The following is a 26,166-nucleotide window of genomic DNA, read 5'->3' as shown; positions in this document are numbered from 1 at the left end:
ACGCCATTTCGCGGCATTTCACTGGTGCCGCCAGACTTGCATCTCAATGGAGAAGTGGCTATGGCGATCGATTACGTGCAATGCACTGCCAAGCAGCTAGAGGGTACACAGACGTGAGGCGGGCGCATGCAAATGATGCTGGTACAATCGAATACTCAATGGGGCATTGTAATATTCAACATTCTTTCCTGATATGTTAATAATAAATATTTGCAAAAAGCAACATCGAAATATACGAAGAATTACAACGTAAAATAGAAATCTATATGGAAATGGCTGTTCTTAAAAGCAAGTGCGAATATGATGCGCTCAAGGATTTTATGACGTACATACCTATGAGATGTGGAATGTGCTCAGATGCATACAGTGAATCCATAAAGTTCACATACAAAAACGACGTTAGCCATTTATATCAAAAGCGAATAAAAAGTCGAGATTTTCTTTCAGAACTTCTAGATTTATTTTGTGAGAATGTTGTATCCCGTAATGAATTGAAATACAACATTTTTGGGTCGGATAATGGAAGAAAAGTGTGGGAGGTGCGTCAATAAAGAGCACCAAGAAAGCAAAACAATGGGTGACCCCTCTGTATTTACTGGCACATGTTGAGGAATTTTTGAAACGTTTGAATATATTTGAAGCAACTCATTTTCCATTTCGTTGAAGAAGTGATTGCGGACAGAAAGATACATAGATTACAAAGTTTGGCCATCCGAACGAAAATTGTGAGAGTAACTTTGGTGTATGACTTCGGCAGCAAAAATCTGCCCGCTCATTTCCCACGTATTCACACACTTGTCCCATTAGTTTTTATTCAAATGGGTACGAAGCAACATGGGTGGAGACTCCGTTGATTTTTTTCGTAGATCAAAACAAGCAAAAGAATCAAAAAAATCAATGTGATTTTTGATCCACTTAAAATGAGCTATAAAGGCTCATACTCGAAATTTTTCTAAAGATTCTGGCTAAAAAGTTGGATATTTTGAGATTAAATTTATTCTTTGACTTTTATTTTCATTAAATTTTTTTTCCACTCATTCCAATTTAAGTTAATATAATCATTAATAATTAAATTTTGCCTTTAAATTTCCATATTTTTTCTATGAATTCTTAGTAAAAAGTGTGAAATTTTGATGAAAATTTGCCAAATTTTTTACACAGTTTAAAACTTTCCAATATTTGGTTTTTGTTCTCAATCAATTCGTCTTCCTGATTATGCCACCGTGTTCCAGGCAGAACTTTTAGCGATCAGAGAAGCATGCAAATCCCTAGAACTCTACAAGGAAGTTGGTGCAAGAGTAGCTATCTTCTCAGACAGTCAAGCAGCTATTAAGGCCTTAGGCTCCAACTGCATTTCATCCAAACTGGTCCTACAGTGTAGAGAGGAGCTGAAACTGCTCAGCCATTGGCTTGAAATTACCCTGATATGGGTTCCCGGTCATAGGAACGTACGGGGCAATGAGATAGCGGATGAGCTAGCAAGAAAGGGCTCGACACTAGACATAGCAGAGGCGGTGGCAGTCTCCACCCCACTGAACACACTAAAAGCATCCATTGCTTCACACTATCATGCTTTAGCCGAAAGAAGATGGAAGCAAATACCTACATGTATTACAACAAAAAACACATGGCCGTCATACAAAATCCAAAGGACGAATGACCTGCTAGGATGTTCTCGGCCAAACATTTCACGCATCACTGCAACCCTTACAGGACATTGGAAAGTAGGGGATCATGCAGCTAGACTCAATCTACCCTTCAATCCTATCTGTAGAAGCTGTCAAGTGGAAGGGGCGAAGGAAAGTCTTTTCCACTATTTATGTGAATGTCCGGGACTAGCTAGGGCACGACTCCGATCCTTCGGTAAGCCTTTCCTACAGCAAATGAAGGAGATCTCAGACATCGAGATAAAGGATTTGCTGCTATACTTGGACCTCACTAAATGGATCTGACTTGGAAAAACAAAAAAAAAAAAAACATCATCATCATCACACGAGATAGTGGTAGTAAAACGGTGCTGGTCACTAATTAGGAGCATATTCAGCTCAGAAATGCTCAACCACCTCAACAACAACAACAACATGGTTTTTGTTGTCGTTTGAACTATATTTTTATGAAAAAATAATTGAAATTAACAACCAAAGGCGGATTAACAAAATGCTGAATTAATCTGTAAAACGTAATTAAATTTCAATACCAATTTTCTTTTTTTAATTTAATTCTATTTCTACATTAAAACTTTTTTACTATGAATTCATGGATTTGGCTATTTTTATTTATTATCTTTGGTTGCATAAAAATGGGTATTGGTTTACATACATACATTATGTACCATACATACATTTATTAAACATTTTTGCTCGAAGTAACAGAAAAAAATATTACTGTTTTTGACATAAAAATTACAGTTTTATGAAGGAAAATATTTTTGTACCTAACCTTTATTGACTGACTGTATACATACGTGTTGGTTATATAGTGCTTACAAATTTATTTGCTTACATTTACGTGTAAGTTTTTCTAATGACTATTTGCAGATTTTGGGTGCATAAACTAAAGTGTTTTCATTTCCGTCATGGCTTCAACAGAACACCTAAAAACTGAAATGTAAATAGCTATTAATTTTTATACCCAATACACTCCTGGTGTACTAAAATGATGTTATGTTATTAACATAGCGATACTTCGCAACAGATTAATGCAAATGAAATATGTAGATATGTATGTACAGTGGCTAAGAACGATCTTATCAGTGGCTTCAAAAAAAGGTGTTTTTTCACAATTTTTTTTCGAGGCGAAAAAAGCGACACACAGCAACAATTTTTGCATTTATTTGAAGGCATGATTGAAGAGTAATAAACAATTTTTTATCATAAATAAAAAACAAAATGGCGGACACATGAGGGATCTCGCACAGCTTCTCGTTACGCACTAGTACAACGGTGTGTAAGATTGCGGTCGCAGTTTTCACCTGAATCACAAAAGAAAAATATTGTCTTATTCAGAAGGCTTTCCCGCATATAATAGACTACTCTTGTATAAAAATATGAAAAAATGAACACAAAATTAATTATTGAAAAAAAGTGCTTTTTTTCGCTTTTTCAAAAAAGGTGTTAAATAACATTAAAACGATAACTTTCGTCGTTTTTTTTTTGAATCTTACACGCCATTTTCAAAAACATGGTTTTGAGAAAACGTGTTTCAAAGTTTTCAGAAGGTAGACAGTATACTCACACGGCAAACCTCCGAGTGCATTCCAGTCATGAGAAAGTTCCACACAAAAAAACAAGACCATCTGCTGTTCAGCGGCAGGATTAAACCTTTAAGACACACCATTTGTGAAAAACATGAAGACATGAAATGTAAAATATACGGAATTCTTTCTTTGTTGACTTCCACTGTTAACACCCTGGAACTTACAACTTAATGGAACAAACAAAAACAAAAAGTGCGTGTAGCGTAGGACACATAACAGAAGTGAAACTTTCAAGGCAGACAAAGAAAGAGGGAGAAATGAGAGAGAGAGAGCGAGAGAGAGAATATATATCTAAACAAATTCACAACATTTGCAGAGAATACAAATAGACAAAACTTACAAAAAACGGAGAAGGGTCGACCGGTATAGGTACACGCCGGACACAGACCGTGGCAACAACGCGCACTACTCCGAGCATTTATCACCCGCTCAAACGCAGCGATTCCAGGACAGCAGCTACGGCACAAGCACAAGCACTAGCCAGGAAACGGAAATAAGCGCCAAAAAGTAGGCACAAAAAAAAACGCCAAAAAATTTGGAACAACAAACGCCCCAAACAGTAGGCACAAATAATATATTTCCTACAAGTTTGCACCAACAAACTAGCGCCAATAAGTATACAGCGTTATTTCTCACTAGAAATTAGCAACCACAAGGAAAAACTCATGAAAAAATAGCCTAAAGTGTATCTAAGATATAAAGGGTGTTTTTTTAGAGGTTAGGTTTTCAAGTTGGCACTACTTTTTTCGTAGATGGTCTTTTTGACAGCTGTCACTTGATTTATGCTCAGTTTGGTTTGCCATTTCATAATGAATAGACTTACACCTGAACAACGTTTGCAAATCGTGCAAATTTATTACCCAAACGAGATGGCCACCGATCCCGATTTTCACAAGAAAATTTTGTTCAGCGATGAAGCTCACTTTTGGTTGAATGGGTATGTCAATAAGCAAAATTGTCGCATTTGGAGTGAACATAATCCACAAGCCATTGCTGAGACGCCGTTACATCCTCAAAAAGTCACTGTTTGGTGTGCTCTATGGGCAGAGGGAATCATTGGTCCACATTTCTTTAAAAATGAAGCCGGCCATAATGTTACAGTCAATGGAGAGCGCTATAGAGCCAAGATTAATGACTTTTTCGTGCCTGAATTGGACGATGTTGATGTGGACGACCTTTGGTTCCAACAAGACGGCGCTACATGCCATACAGCCAACGCAACAATCGATTTATTGAAGGAAACTTTTGGTGAGCGCATTATCTCGCGCCGTGGACCTGTGGCGTGGCCTCCAAGATCGTGCTATATAACACCGCTGGACTGTTTCTTGTGGGGCTATGTGAAGTCGCTTGTCTACGCAGATAAGCCCGAGACGATTGACGTCTTGGAAGAGAATATTCGGCACGTTATTGCTGACATACGGCCCCAATTGCTGCAAAAAGTGGTCGAAAATTGGGCCTCTCGGCTGGAATTTATTCGAGCCAGCCGCGGCGGCCACTTGCCCGAAATCATTTTTAAAACATAATGGCAAACCCTTATCTTTATAATAAAGCTAAATTCTTGGCCAAACCATTAAATTATATACGTTTTATTTCATCTTGAAAATCTAACCTCTAAAAAAAACACCCTCTATTATATTATATATAAGGTATAGCTCTCTCTCTCCTTTTTCTCTACGTTATATGTTTTTCTCCTTTCGCGAAACGAAAATGCCCAAAAAGTTGCATGGCCTTGTAATTTTACTCTCCATTCTCGCTCGTTCATCGACGCCTAACAAGTTTCACTTCAACAGCAAACAAATTTTTTATAATGTGAAATGTCCCCCAGACAACGAACATAAACTTTAAATTGTTTGATCGATACTTTTCGAGATATCGATCACTACAGCCATCTACCGAGAAAATAATGGATTTTTTTTCGCCAAATTATTATAAGTGTGTATATATAGGTAATTATAATTTATATTCCACTACAAATTGCGGAAGTTACAATTTTATACCAACTCCGAACCCGACAGAAGCTTTTGTGAATTTCTTTCTCGCGCGGAGAATTGCTAGTGCCTGCCGAGAGGCTAATGATATTATGTAGAAAAAAACTTTCTTTTCTGTCATTTAATGCTGCATATTCACAGGGGACTTCGGAACCGGTGCCAACCGAATATACGTCTAATCACACGTTTCCCTGACAGTCGTTTCTACGTTACCGGCACGACCTGGATTTACTATATATCTGGCCAGCATGTATGGGGAATGTTTTTGCTGCTATAACAAAACCAACAACAACAACAACGCCTAATCACACTCGACTTCGGCGGCAGCATTCCCCATATATGTATGGGGAATGTTTATGCTACTACAACAACAACAACAACGGCCGCAATATGTAGGCTCATCGTTTATTGACACCAGAAAGCAACGGCACTTATTTAATTTTTAGAAGAAAATCTACAATGCTTTCCGGGTATCGCTTTCATAAAGGTCACTTCCGCTCGAACTTTTTTACTTCTATTGGGCTGTGTTAATATGTGCAGTTTTTCGCAATCCGATTTTTTGCCATTGTTATTGCAAATTATGCAGTTCGAATGCAGGTTTCAGAGTAAATTGACTTGCACCAGTATTTAATCGTTACAAATATTATTACAAGCAAATCGTTTACAATGAACTGCAATAATATTTACTCATATTGCAGCGCTAAGCATTGCTACACATATTTTATAAAATTCTTCAAATATGGGCACATGGCAGTTTAAGTCGCAAGCTAATATTTATATTAATAATATATATTATTTGAAATTTTTGCTAAGATACATGCAAGACAAAGAGATTTTGCAATGAATGTATTATTAAAATGATAAGAACTTTCCAGAGGGCTTTTATTCAATAAAAAAATCGTATATAGTTATTTTCTTGGAAATATATCAGTTTTTTGTTCATATAAAACCAAAAGTTTATCAGGTAACACGAATTACAACTTTATTTATTTTTTCATATTGCCTTGCAAATTTCAAGTGATGTGACTTCTACTCGCCTGATCTCCGGTTTGTTGGGCACTGACTACATTAAACATTAAATGATAGAATGTTCTTTTTTTAATACATGTCGCCATCAGCAGGCAATGGCAAATCCATGAGTCCATTACAAATCACGCTGACCAAAACTACAGCAACTAGAATTTCAAACTGATATGATGTCAGGGCCCATATTTGTAGCAAACTAAAAGTTCAGGTATTTAAAGTAATTACCGTTTTCCAAACTTGATTTAGGATTTTTTTTTGTTATTTAGTCTCGGAGTTTTAGTTTTTTCTTCTTGACATTTTTCTAGCCTATTCTAATTAAAAGTAATGTTTATAATTTTGTAAAATATACATTTTTTAAAAGTTAGTTCAATAATTCACTCAGTTTTATTTAGCTTTTTTTAACATCTGGTAGCATTGGCCGCGATTGCAGTAGTTGTTGGTGTTCTTCTGCTTTCAGCAGTCAAATCTCTCTCTCGCTACCGCAGTGTTGCCTAGCTTTGGATATAAAAACGCACGAAAATGCCCGTTTAAAGAAAATGAAACACCAAATTTTTATTGAATTACTTAAAGAGCTTTGTATGCGTGACAAATTGTCTTTAAAATGTGCGTTTTTTAAATAAGGGTGTTATAGTTATGTCTTTGTAAAAATGTCATTATGGTTTCTTCTGTATTTTCAGATTTTGTTTTTGCAAATTTTTACTATGAATACACCTCTTGATGCCCTATGCCCCACTAAGGATTGAGGATCGGACGAAACGACTACACCTCTATGGTTTTAATTCGCATTCAAGCGCTTTTTGAAATGTGTAAAAAGGTTTTCAATCTTAAGAAGAGTTCAGAGAAGAAGATTTAATATTCTTGCACAACTTTAAAAGGAACAAAAAATTAAATTTACACTTTCAAAATATCAAATTTTATAAGATCAACCTCATAAAAGAATTAGCTGTTGTTGTAGCATTTCATTAAAACAATGATAACCAGTTCTACGTACTGGAATGATTTGGGGTTTCCCCGACCAACTGCTGAACTAGCCCTGTCTTGTGCGTTGAACCTCACCCCTCGTTTATCGTTATTGAAGCAGTTTTGCTACATGGCCAAACTCCTTTCGGTTAGATGCAATCGGTGTACCGGGTGGTGTCACATTAAGACCTGATCAGGCCTTAAGACACATAGGGAGTGCTCCAAACGGTGTGGTCACATGTTGTTCCCGCCATCAGGCGCACTTAGTATCCACTCTCTCTACCTCGCGAAATGAGATAGTGCAACTACATAGCACCACAAGTGGAACCTCTACGTATCCTCGAAGCTCACTCGTGAGTACAGTCAAATGCTCTGCAGAAGTTCCTGCCAGGGTATTACCGCAGGTATCACGCCTTGCTAGAGCGTGAGCGCTCCCCCAGGCGAGAAGCACCACAGCAATGGCAAGAGTTGGCTCCCATGTTAATAGTCAATAGAATGGTATAATCGCTTAATTTATAGTCATTAAATACCGTACTATTATTATTATGCGAGGATTTACTACTGCTACCTGAAAAATCTATTATGCCCCCCTGCAATTAATCTAATGTAAAACTAAAAAAAGGGATTATTTCTATTGTTCTGTATTAACACTTTGACCGCCTAAGGATTTACATTACATATTTATATTTGATAAGTCCTACGCATTCAATAGGCTTAGCGGACTGCTATGCACACGCGAAATTTGTTCTTGAATTTTGTCCCATTGTATTTTACTCACTGATTTCGATGTCAATCACAGCCATAAACAAATTGTTCATTTTATTAAATTTTTTGTTCAATATGCCTTAAAATCAAAAATCTGGCACATTTAAATTCACATTTTAGTGTAATCAGGCCGTGATAATTTGAGTTTATTGCTCTCAAAGAACCGAGTGGAAAATGTGAAAATTAATTAGGTTAGGCTAAATTGATCAAAGAATGGGAGGGATCAAGGCAAATGTACACAAGTTGATATCGATCCTAAAAATACAATATTTTGATGGGTTACTGACAAAATTTTAGCTGAAGGAAGAAGAGGGAATGCATACACAAATATTTTAACTCTGACAATCAGAAACCAAGCAGCTGATGAAACAACACCACTTTGAAGGCAACTGAAAACAATTGTTTGTAAACAAGAAAATGTAAACAAAACTCTAAAATTTCGCAATCCCAACAACTGATTCTGTCAAGTTCACTGAGAATCGAATTGTGTCACAGCGGTATGCCCAACCTTCTGTGTTCTCTCCACCGTGAATCACGTTCAAACGCTGCTAATAATATTCAACTCGTATTGGCGAAGTCGAACTGTTGGCCATTGGGCACACTACAGATACAAAATTATATATTGGGATCAAAATTTACCTCGTATTTTTCGCTGCCTATTTCTAGGCGTTGTAGAAAATAATCTGCTTAGTATGTACAGCATAAGATTTCTCGCTTTTAGTTAATTTAAATTTAAACAAAAATAATTTGTTCAGCAGAATTTGAAAGTTTTTGATACATACTTTTTAAAAGCTTACCTTTAGCCAACTGAGATTTCAGCATCTTATTATCGTCTTGCATATCGTTGGCACCAATGCAAATCAAGAAATTGTTGCTTTTACTTACTAACTAAACCGAACCGGTGGCTAATTATGCTATTGAAGCAAATACAAAAACACGGTAGGTAATATTTAACCCAAAAGATAATTTTAAAACGGAACGCACAAACGGACGCGCACGCTATTCGTTGACGTATTACTTTATTAGTAGCACAGATTTCAGAAAAGAAATCACAATAATCACAAGCTAAATGAAGAAATCATCATCATCACAATTCACTTGTAGTTGTTTATATGTGTATAGCCATTATTTATATGATGCACAATTAGAGTGTATTGTTTTCGGAGGCACTTAGCAATTTCTTTTGCGCACACAAATGACGCCAGAGTCTTATCAACAGTAACACAATGATTCACCGTGGCATGTTTTGCTTTCATGAATTCAATGCACAAGTAGTTTTTATTTGGTTCGTTTATTTTGTTCTCAGGTTTTCTTGTTGCTTCTGGTTTTAGCTTGGCGGTTGTCTATCTGCTTATTGCACACACGAGGATGCAGTTGGTCTGCTGACCTAAGCAAAATTCTTCAAGGTTATGTCCTTGTTAAGAATCAATGACTGAATACTACCACACGTTTCGAGTAGTCGATTTCTGAATTTTTTTTATTCAATTTTTGATGTTTTTCTTAACGCCGTGCGAAAAACTTTCACATCAAATCACATAAAATCGTCGCTTTCATTCGGACCACAAATTTTCGGACGAAAAGAAAAACATAATGACATTCTCCGCCTTAATTGACAGTTATCAGTTGATTTGTTTTGTTTTTTGCTGTTTTATATATTCTATATGGCAGTGTTCATTATGCCAAAATGGTTGTCCCAAGGGTTGTATGAGTCTGTTATTTATTATTGCTTATTAACATGCTTTAAATATCTTAAGAAATAGATAATGCGTAATTTCACTCTGCAATCCGAATGCAGAAAAGTATTTTTGTACTTTGTTGCTTTTGCTCAGTTCTTCAAAGAATAAAATTTGTAACGCAAGGTCGATGTGCATTGTTTGGGTAATTTTTCGTTCGGCACTCGAACCTTGTATTCATTTTTATTAACAACTAACTTTAACCCGCGGCCCTGCTCGCGTAGGAGTAGTTTTGAGGGATTTAGGATATGTATATAAAAGAATTACAAACAATAATTTCATAGAAAATATTTTTTTATAAATAACCATAATATTACAATACCCGGCATCCGTTGCTATGCCTCGTTGAATAAAATCAAACAACCAATCAGAAAAATATCAAGCAAAATTATTTTTATTAATTTTCTATCTCAAACCGTTTTTGAACTTTGCATTTGGGTCATAGTTTACCAGCTTATGCGGATTATGAAGTCTAGAGTGTGCTATAAATAGTGGGAAATAGGGAAAACTAAGATTTTTTAGATTAAATTTAAGCAAATATTCGATTATTAGTGACGAATGAGAGTGGTGGCGCGGCCAGGGGGCTGTGGGAAGGGAGTTCCACCATAAAAACATGGCTATAACCTTCATTGGGTGAAAATATGAATGTATAAACATTTTTACGTCATTTGGTGTTGTCGTTTCGTAGTGATGCGCGGACAACGTTGTTTAGTTTAATTGTTGGCGATATTTTCTGAATTTTGTGGGAAACGTAGTTCAAATATGGTACCGTGCGTAAAGAAAAATTGAAGTTTGCTCTTTGAGAGTATTTATTTACGTGTAATCAGTGACAGAAAAGAGCAACCATTTCAAATAGTTTTTTGACAATAACTTTTGATCGGTTAAAATAAGGCAAATGCTATTTTTACTACTGCGACCAATACCCATAGATTGATCCCTTTCATCGATTTTCTTGGTTTTACCAATTTGTCCCCTTCAAAGTCCCTATATTAAAAAATGTTTGCTGGTATTTTATAATCTTAAGAAGTATGTATGGATTTAATTAAATTTTAATTGTTACTGTAGGTTTACACAAGTCAATGTTTTGAAGGCAACTGAAATTACGTTTTACCTGTCAAATAAGGAAAAAATTGTTTGGTAAACCCAGCCGTCTTGACAGCCCCTTTTAAGCAACCGCCGTTGTTTCGTACAAAGTAACTTGTTCTGACTTCGATTTGTTTGAGCATACTCGCATATTTCAGTGAAGTGTGATTATATTAATAATTTAATAGAACTTAACAAAATCTCCAAATTACAGAAGATTCATACGCGCTATTTTGTGAATAGGTGTCGCTGTTATTCACGTATTACAACGAAATGTCGCCGAATTGATCAGTTACGTCAAAACATTAGAATTATTTACTGTCTTCGAAAAGTCATAGATAAAGCGTTTTTCAGTAAGAACGCTTCAACTTTTTTTTTGAATAAAACACAAACGGTTTGACTTTTTTAACTAATTTTTTTTTATTATCGAGTTTGAACATATACATTTAAGTATGAAATTCGATTTCTTTTGCATGACCACCGCGTGCACGTTTTACGAAGTCCAATCGTTGAACCCAATTTTCGACCACTCTTTTGCATAAATCGGCCGAAATTCCAGCAATTTCGCGTTCAATATTGGCTCTGAGCTCACAAATCGTCGCCGGCTTCTTACTGTAGACCAATAACTTCACATAACCCCAAAGAAAATAGTCTAGAGGCGTCATATCACACGAGCGCGGCGGCCATTCAACCGGTCCATTTCTGGAAATAATACGCTCATCGAACTTACTCTTCAACAAATCAATTGTAGCGTGTGCTGTGTGGCTTGTGGCCCCGTCCTGTTGAAACCACATGTCGTCTAAGTCCATACCATTCAATTGCGGCCAAAAATAATCGTTTATCATGTCGCGGTATCGACATTCACAGTAACGTGGCGATCGTTCTCGTCAACGAAAAAATATGGGCCAATTACGCCGCCGGCATGTAAACCGCACCAAACAGTGATTTTTTCGGGATGCAACGGTGCCTCATGAATCACGTGTGGATTGCTTTCTGCCCATTAACGCATATTTTGCTTGTTGACAAAGCCATTGAGCCAAAAGTGAGCTTCATCACTGAAAATGATTTTTTGGAAAAAGTAGCTCTTAAAGTAGCAGCAACAGAACGATTATTTTCATAAAAATTTGCACGATTTGCAATCGTTGCTCAAGTGTGTAGCGTTGCATGATGAAATGTGTACTAATGAAGTTTACAAATGACAAGCGAAAAATAAAAAATGTTGCTTCGTTCGCCCTCCCTATCGGAAAGAAATTGAAGCGCACCTATTGAAAAACGCTATAGTAAGAGAATTATGAATGCATTAGTAAATAAATGTTCCTGTTTGCTATTGTCTTTACAAAACTGTCCCGTGTAAACGGTAAGTAAAACATTAAAACTTATCATATAAACGAAAAGCTCCTTCGAAATACAACCCTGAGTGGTTCAAACTGACAGTGCCAGTTAAATAACAACAAAAGTACGCAGTGAGGACGCAATTTCAAGAAACAAAAAACAAAACGCAATTTGTAACATATTGGTGTGAAATATTTAGGAAAATAATAAACTTACAAATTAAATGCTTTCTAACACTTCAACGCCAAAACGGTCACCGCTATCTAATCAAAATGCCAATAAAAGCGATTCGGGCTGTTCGAATGCTTCAGAGACAGACGGAAGCCGTACTTTTCCGTACCCTGTCTGCTGGAAGGACGATGCGCGCATGCATGTGCTACTGGCACCGTTCCGTAACCGTGAAGTAAATCCCGAGAATTACGACTCGAAATTAAAATTCTGGCAAGATATGATTGCGCAGTATTGCGAGCACACAGGCACTAGTTGCTTTTGCAAACGCGACTTGCAATTGGTATTTGCGCGAGAAGACCGTATTCCCTACGGTTTGGACACAGTGTTGGCAGAAATGTTGAAAGCGAAGCAAATACGCACGCGTGACGATTATGAATATGATCCAGAGAATACCTGGGGTGGTTGGGTGATGAATAGCTTTGTAAATCGTCCGATAAAGTGGGGCTGGCAGACTCTGAAGAGCAAAATAGGACTTCAAGCTCAAATAGATGCAGGCTTGCTAGAGTATGTGCACCTGGAGGTGACGAAAGTAAGTTAAATTCTTGCAGTAAAGGTTGTTATCTAAGAACTAATTAAATTATGTACTATGAAATCGTGTTTTTTCAGAAATTCTGTAAACTATTGCAACAAAGTGTCCTGCAAGAGCACCAAGGTGAATTGTTACATTATGATCACTTCATTGAAATCTCAAACGCTGTGTTGAATCTTAAAGAAGACTGCTTACTTTTGTGCTTGCATGCGCTATATTGTCAACGAAAAATTGGGCTAGAGTACAAATTTGAAGATAAAGAGGCAAAAATACATTTGATCAAAATACCTTGTGAGTTTATTAGCACAATGAAATGATCTAAACATAAATTTGAGCAAAAATTTTCCTTCTCACAGCCAAAACTGATACAAATGTTGCCATCACCGAGACTGACCGTGCTGTGCATAACTTGAAAATGACTCAAGCCAGCCTGCTGAAACAACTGGATAACATCGAAGAAGATATTAAGTTAACCGAAGAAAAAGCGCGCACATATCTCAAAGAAAACAAGCGTCAATTGGCGAAGACATATTTGCGCAAGAAACATCTGATGGAGAAGAATCACGGTGAGATGACCTGAAATGTGTGTTAAAAAACATTTAATATTTAAATATTTAACTTTATTTTAGAAAAACGCAGCGCGGCACTACACAACATTGAGTCGCTCATCACCGGCGTTGACGAGGCACAGAGTCATGGCCAAATACTCGATGCTTATAAGATTGGTTCAAAAGCATTGCAAAAGGCGCTCAACGATTCTGGTCTCAAATACGATAATGTCGACGAAGTTATCGCAGAAGTGCGCGATACCATGGAGGCACATCAAGAAATACAAGACACATTGGCCAATGCAAATTTGGCTGAAACTACAGCAGGTGGCGCTGATTTCAACGACAATGATGCATTGGAACGTGAGCTACAGCAAATACTCGGACAGACCGGTCAAACGCCGCTCAAGCAATCGAATTTAGATAATAATAACGTTAATACGGTGTCTAAAGATACGCCCGCCGGCAAATCGACTGCGAAAATATCCGATGAGGAACTCTTGGCTATGCTCGAGGGACTTGAGGTGGAAGATAATTCGCCGGCAAGAAGCAAAGAAAGCACACGCACTGTTTTGGGAGAATAAATGGCGCAGAAGTTGGTTTTGTGGAGCTAATCGCTTTTTTGTGCGTTTCTAAACAATTTAACTCAATTTCTTGCCTTTTGAAATGTGTTGGTTTCTACTTAAATAATTTATTTGCTCTTTTTCTAAGTTAAATGTGTTCTAGTAAATAAAATAATAAAAAATTCAAAAAATATATGTTTGCATAAATAAAAACGTAATTCGTTAGTGTTTTCAAAATTTTTTAATTTCATATTTATTCGCTCTAAATGTACTCGTAAAATATTTCATACATTACATTACTTATGGTTTCACTTTGTTTATTTTAAATCTATACTTACATTTTATACGAATACAAAAACCTATCCATTAAACTTCATTTCATGAGTACGTTAATGCTTCTTTTATAATTTGACCTTTAATAATTTATGTTTCAACTTTATTACTTTGCCACTTTATCTGGTTGGTTGACATCAGAAATGAATTTAAATGTTTTTGTTTTGGTATTATTTGCGTATCGAATTTTCCACCTTCGGATATTAAGTTTTAGCACTTAACTCGTTTCAAACGTTTCATAAGATTTATTATTACCCCATTCTGGAGAAAAAGGAAGGTGTGTATACAAAATTTATCTGCATGTACTGGTATTTTATTTATTTTACTTTTATTGTGCTTTACAATTTCTTTTAAATTGATTGGAAAAATTAGTGAAATATGCAAGTATAATCTGAAAAGTACGTAGCTTTATTGATAATAAATTTATAGGAGACGAATTTAATAAATTTAGTAGCCATAACGTAAGCTCGTAAATAAGTTTAATGCAAAATATCCACAACTGTTTATTGAGCTTTACTTTAAGGGGAAATTGTATGCGGAAATATAAGGGGGTTATATATTTGTTGTATCAAAGTCAATATTTATAATATTTTATTTGTATTTGTCATTTAAATTTCGATTAATACGATTAAAAATTGATTACAAAGCTGCGTTTAAAATTCATTTCTGTTAAGTTCCATGCACTTTTAAAATGTTTATGTAAAATTTGTAATTTGAAAAATCCCAAAACAATAAAAAAAAAACAAAAACATTTTAAAGACACAAAGCGGATCGGTCATCAATTTGCACTATTCAGTTATGGAGTTATTCAAAAGTTGCATTAAACATTTTTTGCGTCAAAAGTTTGCGTAAAAAATGTTGATAAAAGAGAAGAAATAATTGCAAGTTTTGTAATTAAAGTTGTTCATAGTTTGCGCTATTCGAGATTTTCAAATTGTTTACGTATAGTAATTAGACAAGTTTATGAAGCAAATAATTTATAACAGTTGTCACAAGCTATCAAGTCTCAGTGTTCATGTATCCAAAAAACTCTCAAAGCAGGGGAAAGTGAGAGAGCAAAATGGCATTTCATTTTGAGGGGAAGTTTCAAGTTCTTACTGGGTAAATTTTTACTTGTATGAATTTGCAAGTGAGAAAATGAGAGAGCAAAATGACGTTTTATTTTGAGGGGAAGTTCCAAGTTCTTACTGGGTACACTTTTACTTGTATGAATTTGCAAGTGAGAAAGTGAGAGAGCAAAATGGCATTTCATTTTGAGGGGAAGTTTCAAGTTCTTAGCGGGTACATTTTTACGTGTAAAAATTTGCAAATGAGAAAAACAGCTGATCGCAAAGTAAAAGTAAACACGAATTAAAATTTGTGAATTGCAATCGCTAAAGGAATATTCTTCATCTGATAGCGATGACGAAAGGGAACAAATTATTGTGGAGAAAATAAAATCTTGTGATGCCGAAACTCACATTTGCTTTATTTATTTTTTTAATTTAATACGAGGTAGCTCAATTGAAAAATTTTTAATTTTTTTTTCTGCCAACAATTTTATCAGCTGTTCGTAAAGTTTGCAAATTGTTACTGGTTTTGCGTTCATGTACTTTCTTTGATATTTTTCTCTTCGAGATCGAATTCTTGGAAATTAAGTTACAAGGTTACTGGATAATTTTTACATGAACAGGCCTAATTTATAACAATTGTTACAAGCTATCAAGTTTTGGTGTTCATGCATCCAAAAAACTTGGGGAAAGTGAGCGAGCAAAATGACATTTCATTTTGAGGGGAAGTTGCAAGTTTTTAGTGGATAAATTTTCATTTGTAAGAATTTGCAAATGAGAAAAACAGCTGATCGCAAAGTAAAAATAAACACGAATTAAAATTTGCGAATTTAGTCAAAATTCTAAATTTAAATAAAAATGGTGATTGAAATGGCGAATGAAAGTAAATATATTTTAGATAGGGATCAGTCAATGATATGGAGGTATGTAAGTACTGCGAACCACAGCCTCCATCCACCGCTGCTGCAGTTTCCGAAATAAAAATCGAAAGCATTGAAGGTATCTTTTGTGTTTTATGCTTCTACTTTTTGGTTATTAACTAATTTGGCAAGATATGTATATAAATACATGCATAGACGGAAGCAAGGAAAATATGAAGAAACCTGTGATTGTCACAACAATACAATTGCTAATGTAATGGTCTTCCCTGTTTCTGTTCCTGACAGCGATTATGAAATGAAACAAATTATTGTGGATAAAATAAAATCATGTGATGCTAAGCTTCCCAAATCAGAGGCGGTCTCTTGTTGGGGATCTGCAGATTAATTGTTGTTGTTGGTGTAATAAAATAAAAACTTCCCATATGTATTTGGGGAATGCTGCTGGAGAGACAGACATTGGCTGGGTCATGCCGGTAACGTAGAACCGATTGACGTGCGAACCTACGTCATCTCTAATAGCCTAGATAGAAGGTGGCGTCAATTGGGATTAAAGACTCAATTCGAAATTATCTCAGGAATTAAGTGCAACTAATGCGGATTGACAACTAGACTTAATTCTTATAATTTAAGCGAATGGGGAGAATTTCCGATGGCAACATTGCCGAAAAATGTCAGTTAATATCTACTGTGAATAAAAAATAATGAAACTTTTAAAGAGAACAACAAGTTTGACTGGACGCAATGCTAGTTTGCTCTAACATATTCGAAATTACATTAATTGTTTCGACATTTAGGAGCAGTTTAAGAAATTGCAATCTAAGATTTTTGCAAATAAATAATTATTTTTTAGTATCAGGGCATACACCCCTATTTGTTGCCTGTGGTCTATCTTTTACTGACAAAACTATCCAATAAGCAAATCAGCTATTCACTAATTCACATAACAACCGTCTGTCCTACTATAATTTTAATCAGCATGAACTGCGCCGCTAATTCCGATTAACGTCGCCATCTGTCTAGCCTTTAAGACAATTTGCCATAGAGATCACAGCTCATGTTCCGCAAGGTAGCATAATTCGGGGTAAAGGCGTAACAATTTTCATTGACAATCACACTGCACTGAAGGTAATAGGATCCAAAGTAATGAAAATCAGGAAGCATCGTGCGTCGCCGATATTACTGGGTCATCTAAATGTCACATCCTATGGGGACATAGCAATATTAAAGATAATGTTAAATATTGAAGCGAGAGCATGGCTCGAAAATGCAAATCTGTTAGAGAGCCACCTCTATACAATCACATTGAATGATCAACTCAGGAAAATTAACGAACGCTTGGGTAGAAATTGTCAATATAAACGAAACACCAGTTTCTAGATGGATTTCCAGGCTGCGAACGAAGTAAGTCAGATATTTGTTGACACACCACGAGGATGATAGATTACCAGGTTTGGCGAATCTGCTATGGTGCAAAACCAAATTGTTAGTGTAACTTCGGCTGCTACGTGACCACATACTTCTGCCCACTCATTTCACACGTATTCACAAACTCGTTGTTGTTGTTGTAACAGCATAAATATTCCCTATACATATACCGGGAATGCTGCTAGAGTGACAGTCCTTGGCCGGATATAAATTCGGGTTGTTCCGGTAACGTAAAACCAATTGTCGTGGGAACACAAACTCGTCCAATCAGTCGTTGAACAGATAGCAACGAAGTCAATGGCTATGCTTATTCTTTTCGTAGTTCACCAACACAATCTCAGTTTTTTCTTAAACAAGCCGCTGTCATGACTCTGGGGACGTCATCCGATCAGCTGATTCTTTCAAATTCGCCGAGGGTGCGTTAACGGTTTTTTCTTAACTACACCTTCTGAATTATTTTCACCATGGACACACCATGCGTTAGGGCTGCCAAATGATGATAATAATGTAGAGGTAAGAGAAAAAGTATTTTGTTCACTGTTCTGGCAACTACTCGTACTTATGCATTTGAATGATGACGATGATAAATAAATAGAAACGACCAGACGCAAAGAAAAAAGGCGTAAAAAAAATTAAAAATGCACGTAAACATCTCCAATATTTCTTAGCATTTATATAAGAATTTTCCTTTTATTTATGTTGTTGCACATGCACATACATACATGCACACAAACGTATGTATCTAAATATGTATGTACATATTTTACTCGAGATATTTAATACTGCCAAATTTCAATTGGATGTTACTTTTATTAATTTGCTTATTTTTAAGACTTCAAAGTTCAATTTATATAGGTTTATAGGTATATATATATATGTATACGTACGTAGTAAATAACAAAAAAAGAATTAATTTTATACAATACAAAAATATGTGCTAAAAATATCTTCACTTTAAATATTACATATTTACCTCTATGTTTATATTTAATATTTATAAATATATTTATGTATGTATATCCTGTTTAATATTAAAACTACAGCTACAACAGTATATGTATGTATGTATATATATCCGCATATGGCTAATTGAATTAATCTATGCAAGATGAGTGGTATGCCATGTGTACGTGTGTCAGTGTGTGGGTGTGTGTGTTGATTGATTGTTTGAATAGGATGCACACACGTGCATACATAGGTATGCACATATATACATGCAGACGTACGCCTGCAGATCACAGCTGATTGCTGACACAAGCAGAAAAACAGGTCATTTTTTTTGTTTTTTTACAACTACTTATGTAAATTACTTGTAGATAGCCAAAAGCAGTCTTCTTGTTCAACATCAAACCAGTTAGATAAAACAAGAGCAGCACGAATAGCGAAAGAAATGATTATTATTATTTAATTCTTTGGGGTATATTAAATAAAATTTGTGTCAGTAATCAGCCGCTTTTCGCGCTGTTTGTTTAGCATACTTTTTATTTTATTGTATTTAGTTTAATTTTATTATCATTTATATATAATTTTATTATTGGTTTATTTCATTCTAATTAATTTTATTACTTATTCTATTTTGTTTTATTAATCGTTTATTTTATATTATATATTTTATGTGGCTTTATCTTATTTAGTTTTATTGTATTTTATTTTTTATTTATATTTTCATTTTATTCTGTTCTATTCTATTTTATTGCATTTCATTTCATTTTAGTTTATTTCACCTTATTTTATTTGATTTGATTGAAGTTTATTTAGTTTTTTAATTTTTTTTTCTTTATTTTTATTTTTTTTGTTTTATTTATTTTATATTAATTTGTTTTATTTTATTTTTTATATTATTTCATTTCATTTTAATTTATTTTATCTCATTTTTGATTAAATTTTTTTTTGCTTTTTAATTAAATTTTATATAGGTTAGGTTAGCCTGGCATAGCCCTTTTGGTCCCTAGCGATACCAGATGGAGACCGACCTCTATGAATACCGAAAGTAGACATAATTTAGGATGTCAGCGCTTTTGGCGAATCTAAGCAGCGCTGGGAGATCCGTTTTCGAGACGTCCTCTAGTCCCTCAAACAATGCGGCTCCCAGGCATTTTAAACGTGTTTTTAATAATGCCGGACAAATGCACAGAAGGTGTTCTAAAGTTTCCTAAACATCCTCTCTCAGCCGAATTGAGTCAGTTTTTTGTCGTTAGTTCTACACATGACTTTTGCTATTTTGCATGTGGTCAGATTAGTCCACCTAGATTCCACTCGCCTTTTCATGTAGTCGTCCATTTCATTGTTTATTGTATTTAGCGGTTTTCATATGTCGTTCTCTTGCTCAAAAGGTAGTCTAACAGCTATCTCATCTACTATTTCGTTCCCCATAATGCCTTTGTGACCAGGTACCCATTAGATATGCAGCCTAGTGTTTGCGGCTAGCCTTTCTATGGCCTCCCTGCTCCGTCGAACATTTTTGGACTTAATACAATATGAGCTTATTGCTTTTATTGCTGCTTGACTTTTCTCTCTTGTTCTAGTGTAGGCTAGCTCCGCGGCTTTCCCAACAGCAAAAACTTCCGCTTGGAAAATACTGCTGTGGTCTGGCAGCTTGATAGGCTGCTTTATCCCTAGTTTTGAGCAGTAAATATCCGCTCCCACTCCGTCTAAAGTTTTAGAGCCGTCTGTATAGATGTGAAAAGTTCTATGGCCAGACTTCATGCCTTTGTGCCATCCGTCCTCTTCAATTATAATGCGAAACCTTATTTTCCAACTAAAGTACGGAGTCATGTAGTCTGTGCAACCTGAGCCCCACTTTCCTATTGAGCTGTGATCGAAGGTTCTGCAGGTGAATACTTCAGCAGCCACCAAGCTCCTCGCGGATTTCGCTGCCAGGTTTTCCGCCTTAAGGTCAATAGGTGGCATGCTGAGTATCATTTCCGGCGCCGCCGTTGGAGTGGTTTTCATCGCTCCTGTTATGCACAGAGCAGCGAGTCGTTCTTTTACATGCGTATATATTTCATTTAATTTATTTTAATACTTATCACATCATTACTTTGATCTCTTTTATTTGATTTGATTGGAGTTCATTTAATTTTTTAATGTATATTTCTTATTATTTGATTCCTCCTTGTTTTATTTGCTTTAATTAAATTTTATTCTACTTGAATTTCTTTTAGGTTTTTATTTCATTTCGTTTAATATAATTTAATTTTATTGTATTTTATTTTACTTTATTTTAGTTAATTTCACATCGTTTTATCTTATTTATTTTTAATTTCTTTATGTACTTTATTGTTTTTTTTCACTTTATTTAAATTAATTTACTTTTTAATTTTATTTATTTTTTAATACACTGTATTTAATTACTTTATTTAGTTTTTTACTATTTCAATCCATTTCAATTTATTTTATTTATTTTTTATTTCACTTCATTTAATGAAATTTTATTTCATTTCCTTGTTGTTGTTGTTGTAGTAGTTAATTTTCTTGTATTTCATTTTATTTTGATTTATTTCACTTCATTTAATTAAAATTTTTTAAATTTAATTTTATTTAGTTTTATTCATTTTATTTTTTTAATTTGGGTATTTTTATTATTTCATATCATTTCAATTTATTTTATTTTTATTAAGCTTATTTCATCCTAAAAAAGGAGTAATTCACATTAACTGGCGGCGGTTTTTTTTTAATTTGTTTAACTTTTTATTTCACTTAATTTTTTTTTTAGTTTCTTTAATTTTCATTTCCTTTTTTTAAACTAAATTAAATTTTATTTTAGAGTTTGTTTTATTTAATTTTATATTTATTTAAACTATTTTTTAATTCGTTTTATTTTTTTTATTTCACTCAATTTAAATTTATTTTATTTCCTTCCATTTTGATTTATTTTATTTTTGATTTTTTTATAATTCGTTCCAATTTTTTTAAATTTATTTTTATTGTATTTAATATAAATTTATTTTATTTTTCTATTACACTTCATTTCTTATGACTTTATTTTAATACCTTTATCTTTTTACTTAACTTTTTAAAATTAAATTTAGTTGTTATTATTTCACTTCATTCCAATTTATTTATTTTATTTCATTTCATTTTATTTTTATATTTGTTTTATATTTCATAATTTGTTTCAGTTTATTTATTTCACTTCATTTCTTTTGATTTGTTTTATTTATTTATTGTATTTTTTTATATATTTTATTTTTACTACACTTCATTTCAATGTATTTTGTTTTTTTGGTTTTGTAATTTGTTTTATTTTCTTGTATTTTATTTTATTCAATTAGTTTTATTTTCTTTCTTTTCTTTTTTTATTTGTAGTTTTAATTCAATTTAATTTAATTTTGCTTTTTAAGTTTTATAATTATTTTGTTTTTTTATATCATTTCCTTTAATTTTCTTCATTTTTCTAAATTAAATTAAATTTTCTTTTTTTTCTTTTCATTTTATTCTTATTTCATTTTATTTTAATTTGAGTTATTTCGTTTTAATATTATTTTTTTTATTCTATTTCTTACTTACTTTCCTTTAAAATATATTTTATTTTGCTTTACCCAGTCTATCTGTATTCATTTGTTTTCTTTGTTACTTTTAATTTAACTTACGTAGACGTTATCTTTCAAATTATCTACTTTGTTTGGTTAAAATTTGCATTATTTTCGCATATTTTGTGTTTCACACATTTTTCTTATTACACATTTTTCATATTACTAAATAGGCATAAGTTGTTTCAAATTTTTCTTTGGGCAGATTGACGAGGTTCCGGCAACTTCGCCTTGTGCTTCCAACATCACGGAGAAGATGTGTCGCTTATTTTACACATTTTGTGGATACTTCTTTGCTATAAAGGGCATATATTTCGAGCCCTAGGTGAATAAAATTATACAACGGAAGATCAGTAATAATAGGAGTTATTAGGTTTAGGTGTTACCGTCAAAAACATGTTTTCCGCCGCATACTACTATAGTCTGCAATACAATTTTAGACCTAAGGCTCTCAGCTCGATAGCCAACCACAAGGGCAATAAAACGAGTTGCTTATACCTATCGCATTCAGAGCCGTTGGGAGAAAACCAGGGATCAGAAGGTTAGGCATTCGATTAACTAGAATTTAAGACAGAGGCTATTGAATTGAAAGATTATTAATAAAATTCAAAAAGAGTTTGGCTTGATAAAAAAATTATGTTGCATGTCCACAAGTAGGAAATAAGTTTTCCCTAGGTGAGCGCTTGTGAGTCCATTACAGCGACGTGTCATTATATTGTTGTTTGTCTCTATGTAGGTTACACCCATTCATAGTAGTGAATCCCATATTACGGAGAGATATTATAATAACCCTCTGGTGTTCGAAACAAGTGGTACAACAAGTATTATTTCCCCTGAGACCCAGTAGATTGTGGATGGTAACATACAGACTTCAACTTGGCATTACAGGCTTTCACAAAAATCGCTCGAGTCCGTAGCCTTAGCCTTTTCCAATAATTTTTGTGAAATGTTTTACACCGTTACAACAACAATAAAACATAATAGCCGTTTTAAGTAACTTCCTTACAAATTATTTAAAATATTTAAGCCGTTCAATGTTCTACTCATAGCAGTTTTGAAATAACTTTTAACGAGACGCAATCAATAACTTGGATAACTTTTGCAGCTGTTCTTGGGAACTAAACCTTATTTCATTTCGATGGGCGTGCTTAATGGAGTAGAACTCCAACTCAGTCAATGCAGCTGAATATAGGCCTACTTCTTGAGATTTGAGCCCATTTTTAACAAAAGCAAGGAGGTAAACCTCAAGAGCACAAACTAAAAGTACATAGGTGCCTTTGCAACTGTCTTAATAAACCCATTAATCGAACTTATTTATCTAGTCGGATTGTGAAAATTGCTTCGCTAAAAATTAATCTATAAAATTGTTGTTGTATGAAGTAATAAATATGTAGTACACCTAAAAATAAGCGACGTATGCAAGAAGCACGAGTACTGTGAATATATGAAGATTAGTTTAATTTAGTCCAAAAGCTAGTAGAGATTTTGTCTAACATACATTAGGTTAGGTTAGACTGGCTGCTCTCAAAAAGAAAAAAAGAGTTCGCTCGGTGGCCACAGGAGCCAATGATGACGCACAGAAAATATTTTTCTAGTCCTTTCACTACAGGTTCTTGAACCATGCCGAACTTTTGATAAGTCCAATTAGCCCTTCCAAAAGAACTGAGTTGAAACGGCAATATTTCTCTAGTTGTTTTATTATAGGACCATGAACCATTCCGAACTTTTGGTAAGTCCAATCAGCCCCTCCAAAGGAAATGTATTGAAACGGTTTAAATGCCGCAAGTTGTTCCAAAAATGGAGGGACCTACAGTTTTAAGTCGACTACGAACGGCAAATATTTTTTATGAGGAGCTTTTTCATGGCAAAAATACACTCGGAGGTTTGTCATTGCCTGTCGAGGGGCGACTGCTATTAGAAAAATGTTTTTCTTCATTTTGGTGTTTCACCGAGTTTCGAACCTACATTATCTCTGAATTCCGAATGGTAGTCACGCACCAACCCATTCGGCTACGGCGGCCGCAATTGTTCCCAAGGAATTTAAGACGTATTCTGCAAAGTGCAAGGTATTCGCATGGACATATGACTCTTTCCTTTTTTTCGATCTTCCGAACTTGACGGCAAAATGGCTGATAGTCCGGTGTTCTGTTAGTGCTTTGGTTATCCTTAGTAAGTGCATGCGTTCACTACTTATTTAAACCTACGTTGGGCACCCGAGTCTGGCCGAACTTTTGTAGTGAATTTAACATATTTCTATAATAACTAACGACATGAGCTTCCAGGTAGCTTCCTAAAATTTAATTTTCAATCGATTTAAGGATATGACCTTTTAAAAAGGATACTCGGACAGGACGAAAAAAAACCAGACCCGGGTGCTCAATCGAAGGTTTTAAAAAAGGTGTCCAACGGAGGGTTAAGGAAATATTTAATTCGTACACTCGTACTTATTATTGTTGTAGAGCTTATTAGTGCGTTTTCAAATATTTCTGGAGAACCCTACTGCTGTAATATAAAATTTGGCCGTAGCCTTGGTCGATCTGGTAGCACGCTCTGACTTTCGTTGAAATTACAATATTTCCCATTTGTATTTGCTGAGTTGCTTATTTTAACTTATTCAGAGCTATTTAAGCGAGTTGAAAAGGTGGCTAATGCCTCTCAAGAAATATATTCGTTACAAAATCAAAACATTTTTTTATATAAATAGATACCTATGGATCACAATGCTCCTGATGTTGACGAGTTTCGGGTATATTATTTATTAAGAGTTCTTTAGCGAAGCGAAATTTTTTTTTTTTTTTTTAAATTGATCTATTTTGTGCATATGTTATATCACACGGCATTTGTGTTCCTTTTCGATTATTTCACCAAACTTATCGCTTAGCAGCGCTTATAACTAAGGAAACCCCTAACATATGAATTTTTAAGTTATAATAAAAATGTTTGCTTACATATTTTTATTGTACCTATTTTCTGGCATCTAAAGTAGAGAATTGCTCCGTTTTAATATATATTAGGCTAGCTGGCACTAAAATTAGTTTTCTGTTTCTTTTTTTTTGCATTTTTTTTGGTTTTGCCATTTTTAGTTGCTACGTTATGGATTACAATTACAATTAGTACTGTTTTTTTCTCAAATACTTTTATATATGCATTCAAGTATTTATTATCTTCCTCGGTTAGATATTTGTGTATCGCTTACATGGCTAATGGCTAGACAATAGTTTCCCTATTTATAGCGCTTTTCATATTCCCATTTTTTGCTATTCTTACTGGGTTACACTCAGAATTGAACTATTGCTGGTTTAAGTTTTGCGAATGTATGCGTATGCTTGTATTATTTCCTTTTTGTAGACATTTATATTGCTCATAGTTTGCTGGTGTTTTTGGTAATTGATTTAAATATTGTATACATTTTGAGAAGATTATTTGGTATCAGCTGCTAATCAGCGCATAGCTTTAAAAAGATTTTTGTCAGTGTGTAAATTGAATGTGGTTGCATCTTATTCAAAAATTTGATAACGTACGACTGCTCGACTTGGTTTTATTGGTTTTTGTTTTTTATTTATCTGAACGGTTTAGGCTTGAATTATATTTTGCAAATGTTATTATTACTTGCTCTTGCTCTTGTTTAATTACATATTTTGGTCATATTTTTTCGTTTTTGACTGCTTCTGTTTTTGCATTTTGCAGTTGCTTCTGCCCTTGCTCTGTATGCTGTTGCGCCCTTTGCTGCACGCTGACGAATTGCTCTTGCTGCTGCTGCTGGTTTCCGTACCTTATGCTGCTATTAGCATACTCTGCATTCGGTATATAACAATTTTGGTATTGTTATGTATAAATTTGAAATAGTATTAAAATACTTAAAATTGTACAAATAAAACAAATCAGCACGGGCAAAATCACAATGAAACGCAGTGATCTGCAATGAAAAAATG

General features: G+C 34.3%; 3 protein-coding genes across 8 annotated transcripts in view; 1 reads left to right on the top strand and 2 right to left on the bottom strand.

Moving 5' to 3' along the window:
- The window catches only part of LOC128860324 (pantothenate kinase 3), a 50,301-nt gene extending 40,728 nt beyond the window's left edge, over positions 1 to 9,573 (bottom strand). Inside the window, exon 1 of one of the 2 annotated variants that reach the window (XM_054097779.1) lies at positions 8,778 to 9,573. In XM_054097779.1, the coding sequence (XP_053953754.1) occupies positions 8,778 to 8,835 (58 nt within the window). In that variant the 5' untranslated portion in view covers positions 8,836 to 9,573. The remainder of the gene's footprint in view (positions 1 to 8,777) is intronic. The other variant, XM_054097780.1, reaches the window with a different exon arrangement.
- Positions 9,574 to 12,239: 2,666 nt separating this feature from the next.
- Positions 12,240 to 14,232, top strand: LOC128860322 (charged multivesicular body protein 7). The gene is made up of 4 exons (XM_054097776.1): positions 12,240 to 12,903; positions 12,981 to 13,194; positions 13,260 to 13,469; positions 13,533 to 14,232. Exons 1-4 carry the CDS (start codon positions 12,367 to 12,369, stop codon positions 14,033 to 14,035), a joined length of 1,464 nt encoding a protein of 487 aa, XP_053953751.1. The 5' UTR covers positions 12,240 to 12,366; the 3' UTR covers positions 14,036 to 14,232.
- Positions 14,233 to 20,513: 6,281 nt separating this feature from the next.
- Positions 20,514 to 26,166, bottom strand: part of LOC128860320 (rho-related BTB domain-containing protein 1) — a 43,217-nt gene continuing 37,564 nt past the window's right edge. For all 5 annotated transcript variants that reach the window (XM_054097770.1, XM_054097771.1, XM_054097769.1 and 2 more), the window contains one exon: positions 20,514 to 26,150. The gene's annotated coding sequence lies outside the window, so the exon portion shown is untranslated. The remainder of the gene's footprint in view (positions 26,151 to 26,166) is intronic.

Source organism: Anastrepha ludens, chromosome 4 (genome assembly GCF_028408465.1).
Source record: "Anastrepha ludens isolate Willacy chromosome 4, idAnaLude1.1, whole genome shotgun sequence".
NCBI lineage: Eukaryota > Metazoa > Arthropoda > Insecta > Diptera > Tephritidae > Anastrepha > Anastrepha ludens.
The sequence above is the reverse complement of the archived record's forward strand: the minus strand, read 5'-3'. Positions and strand labels throughout refer to the sequence as shown.